A 9,642-nucleotide genomic window follows, 5' to 3' on the forward strand; every position below is an offset into this window, starting at 1 on the left:
TTTTTCACATCACAGTAAAACAAGTTTTAAATATTTTATGAGTCTGAAGAGAATCTTGCTGAGCCAGCCAGTTAGTTAAATGTTCATTTATAGTAATTTACCTGATTAATAGCAGTTAAGGGTGATTCTGTCGCCCCCTTGAGGACTAAAGCTTGTTACTGTCACAGTAACACAAAAAAATGAAGGATGGACAGCATTCACTTCTGTAGAACGTTTCTGACTTTAAGTCAGTCTTACAAATGCCAGAATGTCATTGCATTAATAATAAAACATGAAAGCAAGAGGCATTTGCCAAAAAAAAAAAGATTTCCTCAAAAATAACTTCACTTTTCTTAGCCATTTATACAATTACTTTTAATCAACTTTTGTCAAATGACCACATTTAACATTTTTGTTGTCCCTTTATATAAATAAATGTACATCATAAGGCAGCAAGACTAAAAATGCCATGCTCGCTGTGTAAGTGTTTGATTGTGTTGTGTTTGCATGTTGAAACAGTGTGCCGTTACAGGCGACTGATCGTCAGATAAGGCCATAGTTGCGTAAATTCAGGAATGTTTTACACACACTGAGAGTTTATTCTCATTTTTCTGGCCACACTTTCTGCATGGCCTGATATCACACCATCATATTACCCATAACCCTCAGCTCAACTGGAAACCACTCTCAGTCTCTTCGTAGCCTTTGATCAGAGATCAGTATTGTTGGATTTTGATTCAGCCATAATCAAGCATTTTGCAATTTGTATTTGCTGTGTGTGTGTGTGTGTGTGTGTGTGAGAGTCAGATTCAGTCATTAACTGGATTATTTTTGTGAAGTGTGAACCTGCATGAATGAAGGAATCCCAACATTTGACTCATTCTCATACTGAGACGCTGTTTGAGTCACATCCTCATAATGTAAACCCGAGAACAGCCATGAGCGTCTGTCTCATTGCCTAAACACACAGGGCAAACATATTGCTCAGACGCGCTCTTTCATAGTTTGCAATTAAGTTTTCAGTCACGTTTCATATATTTTCTGTAACCCTTCTCCTAGTATTTATATAAATCAAAATAAACACAAATAAAACATAAGAATATGCATTCATAAATAGTTTTTTTTTCAACTGCTTACACACTAAATCTTTATTTGTCACACAGTTTATGAAAGCTGACAGTCAAACAGCAGAAGCACACACCAAATCTGCAAAACCATATGCTGGTTCTCAGCCTTCCCTTACCAAAAAGTAGTATACTTCAAGTTTATTTTATTAAGTATACTTAAGTAAAGTTCAAGTATATTTTTAAGTATACTTTATGTAGTAAGTATACAAATATCAGTGTACTAGTAGTATACTTGTAAGTGTACTATTTCAATACTTATTGGGACTAAATTGGCCCACCTTCTAGTATATAAAAGTATACGTTTAAGTATAACAGTAGTAAACTTTGAGTACACAACTAGTTTACATCAATATTTTTAGCTTGTACTGCAACTATACTAAAAGTGAACTTATGAGTTTACTAATGAAATACTTGTAGTAGCATTTTTAGTACACTTTGAAGTATAGTCTCAGTAAACTACTAGTTTAGTAGTTTTATACTGCAAGTAAGCTAGGAGGTAAGGTTTTAAATAAATGTGTGCATATGATATATCCAAAAATATAATATTATAAAAATATAATATTATGGCAAAGGTGTTTGCAATGCAAATGTTTGTGATGTGTGATATTTTGAATGCAGTGCATTGCAAGAGATGTGAGGCATTTTGTATTTTGTGTGTGCAATTCTTGGATTTGTTTGTGAAGTTTTGAAAATGTGTGTAAGCAGTTGAAAAAAAAACTGTAATAAGAAAAGCTCAGATCATGGAAGTATCTATTCTGAGCACAGTTTGAGACAGATCTTATTTGAAACTCTAGAGGAGACACATGAGATGTCCTTTTCTCAGGAGAAATGTCTGAGAAGAGTGTCCATCTCAGCTAGTCTTTGTTTGATTTCAATGCTCTCAAGGAAAAAACGATTAAGACATTGATGAGATCCCATGTGTGCTTTAGCTTTTCTTTCGAGTCTCGTACCGGCAGGGATTGTAGGTGGGGGGAGTGAATGTACAGCGCTAGATCTGGCATCTCTCAAATCATCTCGGCCTCCCCCGGGTCCTAAAGCCCGCTCCGTAAGGAGTTTTAATTCCGTAGGGGGCGCTGTTGGCCGGTCAGAAGCTATAGCTTACATAAAAAAAATTCACAAACCTGACACTTAAATTAAATAATTTTGTATATACTAATTTATTAAAGCAATAAGCCCCAAGAAGCCATGGTTTACAGTGAATTTATAACAGCTAAGGGGCACGACGCGAAGCACAAAACACGGCTTCACGGGTCTTATTGCTTTTATAAAACAGTTATTCCATAAGGTTTCACAAAATAAAACAGAGCAAGTGTAATGATATAAATAAAAACAGTATTCTTCCACCAAACAATGTAGTTCCTCAGAATCAGTTGTGGTTGCAACAAAGTGGTTGCCGAGCAACACACAGAAGTAAACAAAGGTGTATGTTTGTAGAGTAATTTACAACAGCTTCGAACGCGGCTCAACCAATCAGAATCAAGGACCGGAACTATCCGTTTTATAATCATTAATGTGTAATATGTTATATTTTAAACAAATTATGAGCTCTAAAGGATTTTCAGAATTTTGATAAGTCTTTTGCTTTAGACCATTTACAAATGTTAAATCATAAAATAAAATGTTAAGGTTACCACTGCATCTTTCTGGGGGAAAAAATGCCGGGATTAATATATAGTTTATTTATAGTTATTTTCAAAGCTTCACAGTATTTTATACTGTTGTTATAAAATAACTTTATTATTGTTTATTTAATTCTAAAAAAAAGTTATTGTTAAAAACTAACCAAAATATAAAATAATTATATATCGGCATCGGCTAAATTATCGGATATCGGCAAAAATCCAATATGGCTGACAGTATCAAAGGTTTCACGTTCCCTCACAAATGTGCACCGGACACGTTCAGATCTGTTCCTGCTGTTCGTCACTCGGACTGCATGTCTTGTGTTTGTGTGACTGGCATGAGGTTGTTGACGTGTGCTTTCTGTCATGTGTGTAGCTGTGAAGATCAAGAAGCCCATCAAGACTAAGTTCCGCATGCCGGTGTTTAACTGGGTGGCGCTGAAGCCCAATCAGATCAACGGCACTGTGTTCAACGAGATCGATGACGAAAGAATACTGGAGGTGAGACAGACACGGTTTTGAAAACATTGAAACAAGTTTGGAGACTTGGTCAAAACATTTGTTTTTGTGATACACAGTATATGATGCATTAAAGTGCATTCGTTTCATAATTCATGCGTAATATGTTGCTGTGTAATACATGATCATGTTCAACTCCCAGTTTTGTTTTATATGCTGTAATTTATGATATTCTTTACAGGATTAACTCTGAATCGGTTATTCTTATAATGTATTACATCAGAGGATATAATTATGATGCATTACAATGTGTACTCTGATGCATAAATGCATCCTTTTAAGGCACTACCATTCAAATGTTTTTTGTTTGATCAAATATTCATAAAATTTATCAAAAGTGACATTGTTGCAAAATACATTTTAAATAAATGTTCTTTTGAACTTCCTATTCATCAAATAATCCTAAAAAAATGTATCACAGTTTCTACAAAATATTAAGCAGTCCAACCATTTCTACATTGGTGTCAATAGAAATGTTGATTGAGCACCTAATCAGCATATTCAAATGATTTGTTAAGGATCATGTGACACTGAAGACTGAAGTAATGATGCTGAAAATTCGGTTTTGCATCACAGAAATGCATGACATTTAAGTTATTATTTAAATAATTTTATTTAAATACAGATTATAATAATGTTCCACCATATTATTCTTGTTGTTTTTTACTCCATTTTTGATCGAATAGATGCAGCCTCAGAATAATTAAAAAACATTTAAAAATCTTACAGACCCAAAACATTTTTGTATATAATACAGATATTTACATGGGTGTTGAATGACCCAATGTGAGGAGATTGTGTATATTTGGCCCTGACTGTATTAAATCCAGTTTGTTTTTCTTTATATGCTGAATTGTTGGCTTGTTCTTTAGCTCCGTGTTGATTTGCTAGGATTCCAGGCTGGCTGTTATTTTATAGATCAGTGAGTTTCATGGTGAATAGTGACTGTGGTTTGTCTTTTCAGGATCTGAATGTGGATGATTTTGAGGAGATGTTTAAGACGAAAGCACAGGGGCCTGCCGTAGACATCACCTCCAGCAAACAGAAGACCTCTCAGAAAGGACCAACTAAAGTCTCGCTGCTGGACTCCAACAGAGCCAAAAACCTGGCCATCACGCTCAGAAAAGTGGGCAAGACATCAGAGGAGATCTGCAGAGCCATTCAAATGTAATTCACAGCCGACATACTAGAGTATATACAGCAGAAAAGATCACCAACATCCCTAGAAATAGTTTAAAATATTTCTTAATTTGTAATTTCTTTTTTAATGATTAACCATGAAATTTGGCTCCAAACGGGACTGAAAACTGCAGCTATGTGAACATAGAGAAGGTCGTCAGATTGATGAGGATAATGCTTTGATCTCTGTCTGTGTGTCTGTGTGTGTGTGTCTGTGTGTCTGTGTGTGTGTGTGTGTGTGTGCATGCGTGTGTCTGTCTGTGTGTGTGTGTGTCTGTGTGTGTGTGTGTGTGTGCATGCGTCTGTGTGTCTGTGTGTGTGTGTGTGTGTGCATGCGTCTGTGTGTCTGTGTGTGTGTGTGTGTGTGCATGCGTCTGTGTGTCTGTGTGTGTGTGTGTGTGTGCATGCGTCTGTGTGTCTGTGTGTGTGTGTGTGTGTGCATGCGTCTGTGTGTCTGTGTGTGTGTGTGTGTGTGCATGCGTCTGTGTGTCTGTGTGTGTGTGTGTGTGTGCATGCGTGTGTGTGTGTGTGTGTGTGTGTGCGTGCGTGCGTGTGTGTGTCTGTGTTTGTGTGCGTGCGTGCGTGCGTGTGTGTGTGTGTTTGTGTGTGTGTGCGTGCACGTGCGTGCATGTGTGTGTTTGTGTGTGTGCGTGTGTGCGTACGTGTGTGAGTGTGTACCTGGTATTTATCACATTATGGGGACCAAATGTCCCCACAAGGATAGTAATACTAGTAAATTCTGACCTTGTGGGGACATTTTTTTAGGCCATGAGGAAACAAGCTTATAAAGCTTACAAAAGTTTTTTGAAAATCTAAAAATGCAGAAGGTTTCCTGTAAGGGGTAGATTTAATAAAACATGGAAACACGTGTGTGTGTGTGTAAGGTTTGACCTGCGGACGTTGCCGGTGGATTTCGTGGAGTGTTTGATGAGGTTCATTCCAACGGAAGCGGAGCTGAAAGTTTTCCGGCAGTACGAGAAGGAGCGCAAACCTCTGGAGAACCTGACGGATGAGGATCGCTTCATGGTCCACTTCAGCAAGATCGAGCGTCTCATGCAGAAGATGACCATCATGGCGTTCGTGGGCAATTTCACAGAAAGTGTTCAGATGTTCACACCCGTAAGAGCTGACAGCACGTTTGCTCAAGAATTAAGCAGGATTTTCTAGTATTCGCTCCAAATCTTCCAGGCAAATTTAAATAACTAAGACATGCCCAAGGATCTCCTCATTTTTCCATAATACCCGTTTCTTTACCTCTCACTGTCTCTTGAATTCTTTCATAACCCTTCTTCACATGATGCTTTCCATTAATGCAATGCAAAACCATGTTTTCTTACAACTCAAAATTTGTTATAAAATAAGGTAAAAGAACCATAATCTTAAGAAAAATTTAATAATTTGTGACCCTGGAGCACAAAAGCAATAGCCAAAAATACATTGTATGTGTCAAAATTATTGATTTTTCTTTTATGCCAAAAATCATTAGGATATTAAGTAAAGATCATGGTCCATTAAGATATTTTGTAAATTTCTTACCGTAAATATATCAAAACTTAATTTGTGATTAGTAATATGCATTGCTAAGAACTTCATTTGGACAACTTTAAAGGCGATTTTCTCAATATTTAGATTTTTTTGCACCCTCAGATTCCAGATTTTCAAATAGTTGTATCTCGGCCAAATATTGTCCCATCCTAACAAACCATACATCAATGGAAAGCTTATTTATTTCATTTTGAAAAATTGACACGTAAGACTGGTTTTGTGGTCCAGGGTCACTTTTATTTAAGCTTATCTAATTATCTAAGCTTATTTAATTTACCTAAATTTATTTAATAAAATGTAGAATTTATTTAAGCTCTAGATTTAGCTAGTTTAGAACCAAATATTGGTTTGTAGTTACTGATGAGCTTACATTTGATCTTATATTACTCACAAATGAAAGATAAATACTTAAATACTACTATGTTCAGTGATGTTTCTTGTAATAACGGGTGAGCTTGACAAGTGCAGTCAACACTACAATATGTGAAAAAAAATTAAATGAGTTAAAAAATGTTTGCTTGTAGCATAATCACTTTGGATGTGTCAATTTTTGGCAACACTTTAAAATTTTTAATGTATTAACTAACAACGAGACATTTGTTACAGTACATATTCATTTTTGATAACGTTAGTGAATAAAAATACAACTGTATTTTGTTAAGGTCATGTTAGCTCAGAAACTACTTTTTATTTATTTTTTTAATTATGTATTAGTAATACTTTATAAGTGCTGAGATTAACATTAACTAAGATGAATAGAGTATTTTTCATGTAATGTTGTTAAGTGTTACTCAATTTTTTAAGCTAGCTTTAAAAGTAGCTAGTTTTAATGAAGACAAATATAATGGTCAGCTGGACCTTTGCACAGCTTCTGTTATTGCCTTTTGTTTTTGTCTCAACAGCAACTTCATGCCGTTATCGCAGCATCTGTCTCCATCAAGTCCTCACAAAAACTCAAGAAGATTCTGGAAGTAAGTGTTTCACTTCTGCTCTGATTCATTTTTCTCTGGACTGCACGCGTGTCTTTATCAAGCGTGTGTTTCTCTCTCAGATCATCTTGGCTCTGGGAAACTACATGAACAGCAGTAAAAGAGGAGCGGTGTACGGCTTCAAACTGCAGAGCTTAGACCTGGTACACTTTACGTAGCATTACATACTAAAACTCAAATATTGGCTGTTAAAGTTAATCCTTATGAATTAGGAATGCAAGCAATCCTTGTTGTTATTTATAGCATGCATAGGACATTCAAACCACCATGATAGATTTTAATAATAACATTGATTTAAATGGCTGATGAAAGTAAGTTGCACCAAATACCTCTGGAGTATTTCATCTAATCTTGTTGCATTCTTCTTCTGAAGTAAAATGACACATATGTCCTTCATTTGTGATTTAATAACTCGTGCAGTTGAGGGTTTGCATGTTTTCTTGTTCCAGTTATTAGACACTAAATCAACAGACCGCAAGATCACTCTTCTGCACTATATCGCAAACGTAGCGAAGGATAAATACCAGCAGGTGTCGCTCTTCTATAATGAGCTGAACTATGTGGAGAAAGCTGCAGCAGGTATGAAACATGGCATCCGTCAGTTTGATTATACGTGACCCTGGAGCACAAAAGCAGTCTTAAGTCGCTGGGGTATATTTGTAGCAATAGCCAACAATACATTGTATGGGTCAAAATTATAGATTTTTCTTTTATGCCAAAAATCATTAGGATATTAAGTAAAGATCATGTTCCATGAAGATATTTTGTAAATTTCCTACCGTAAATATATCAAAACTTAATTTTTGATTAGTAATATGCATTGCTAAGAACTTAATTTGGACAACTTTAAAGATGATTTTCTCAATATTTAGATTTTTTTGCACCCTCAGATTCCAGATTTTCAAATAGTTAAGACTATTTGAAGTCTTAAGACTATTAAGACTATTCTCGGCCAAATATTGTCCGATCCTAATTAACCATACATCAATGGAAAGCTTATTTATTCAGCTTTCAGATGATGTATACATCTCAATTTTAAAAAACGGACCCTTATGACTGGTTTTGTGGTCCAGGGTCACATATATACAATAAACGTCAAAGTTTGACAGAACAGATCTCAGCTAAATGACTTCTGTCTGTGTATTCTGTAGTCTCGCTGGAGAATGTCTTATTAGACGTGAAGGAGCTTCAGAGAGGCATGGATCTGACGAGGAGAGAGTACAGCATGCACGGCCACAACACACTGCTCAGAGATTTCATACAGCAACATGAGAATAAACTCAAAAAACTTCAGGATGATGCCAAGATCGCTCAGGTGCTGCGAACACATCACCCAAAACACAGCTCAATAAACCGGTTTCACTCTCAGTTAAAGGGGTCTCATCATGAGGAATCTTGCTTTCCTTTACCATTTGATAATATCATAAAATCATAAAAACATAATATAAATTTCAAAACTCAGCAGTTCCTCCCCAGTTCAAATGGAGCATATATTGAAAATAAGCTGCAAAATGGCTAAAATCTAAACTTCCACAACTTTCTTAAAGTTAATTTGAGCTTTGCTTTACCATATTTGATGAGCTCTATGTATATACAGATATGAATAAAAGCCTAAATTAAATGTGTTCATCATATTAAGCAATTATGTCTCTTCAGAATACTTGGATTAAACTGTTTGATTCATATAAAGGGGAAACTGTATCATATGACACCTGTATCATATTGTTATTAAAAATGTAAATTTGAAGAGTCAGAAATTAAACTTCACGTGATTCTGAATGCCGTTTATGTCTTTTCGTATCTCATTCTCTCAGGATGCCTTTGATGAAGTGGTGAAATTCTTTGGAGAGAACTCCAAAACAACACCCCCATCCGTGTTTTTCCCAGTGTTTGTGCGCTTTGTGAAAGCATACAGGGTAAAGCGACCAATCACCTGCTTCGCTTCATCCAATCACAGCTTTGCATCGTCTGCTGTATGAACCCTGACAGCATTGATCACTCATGTTGCACAGCTTCCAAATGCCTCACTGCTGGGTGTTTTCTCTCTGGCAGCAAGCAGAGGAGGATAATGAACAGAGGAAAAGACAGGAGCAGATTAAACCTGACAAAATCGCCAAAAAAAAACTCCATTTGGGGATGTCCTCATTTGTAAAACTGGTATAAAAGTAGAGTAAACAAAGTTTTTTTGAAATTGTAAAACTGCAGAAAGTTTTCTGTGAGGGGTAGGGGTGGGTTTAGGTTAAAAAGTGTATAAATATCTGTATATAAAAACAATAGACGTCTATGTAATGTCCCCATTTAGATAGCTAAGTAACGTGTGTGTGTGTGTGTGTGTGTGTGTGTGTGTGTGTGTGCGTGTCGGGGAAATGGGTTACTTAACTATAATTTGGGGACAAAACTAGCCTCTGAGTGTGTGCATGTACCTTCTTAACCTTATTTTTATATTTTATAGTTAAATCTGACACAATCTCTTTTTGGGGACATCCTCATTTGTAAAAACCAGGATAAAAATTGCAACAATACAGAAGGTTTTCTGTTTAGGTTAGTATCTAGAATTCATAACGAATGTCCTCTTTTAGGTGTGTGTGTGTGTGTGTGTGTGTGTATGTGTGTGTGTGTGTCTGTGTCTGTGTCTGTGTCTGTGTGTGTGTGTGTGTGTGTGTGTGTGTGTGTGTGAGTGTG

At 36.1% G+C, this 9,642-nt stretch overlaps 1 protein-coding gene across 1 annotated transcript in view; it reads left to right on the top strand.

The window, feature by feature from the left end:
* Positions 1–9,642, top strand: part of LOC107657404 (formin-like protein 2) — a 94,550-nt gene that overhangs the window by 76,430 nt on the left and 8,478 nt on the right. Inside the window, exons 16-24 of the mRNA XM_016445459.1 lie at positions 3,105–3,229; positions 4,212–4,414; positions 5,311–5,545; positions 6,874–6,942; positions 7,023–7,103; positions 7,410–7,539; positions 8,112–8,275; positions 8,775–8,876; positions 9,013–9,072. Of these exons, the coding sequence (XP_016300945.1) occupies positions 3,105–3,229; positions 4,212–4,414; positions 5,311–5,545; positions 6,874–6,942; positions 7,023–7,103; positions 7,410–7,539; positions 8,112–8,275; positions 8,775–8,876; positions 9,013–9,072 (1,169 nt within the window). The remainder of the gene's footprint in view (positions 1–3,104; positions 3,230–4,211; positions 4,415–5,310; positions 5,546–6,873; positions 6,943–7,022; positions 7,104–7,409; positions 7,540–8,111; positions 8,276–8,774; positions 8,877–9,012; positions 9,073–9,642) is intronic.

Source organism: Sinocyclocheilus anshuiensis, unplaced genomic scaffold, assembly GCF_001515605.1.
Source record: "Sinocyclocheilus anshuiensis isolate Anshui unplaced genomic scaffold, SAMN03320099.WGS_v1.1 scaffold355, whole genome shotgun sequence".
Taxonomy (NCBI): domain Eukaryota; kingdom Metazoa; phylum Chordata; class Actinopteri; order Cypriniformes; family Cyprinidae; genus Sinocyclocheilus; species Sinocyclocheilus anshuiensis.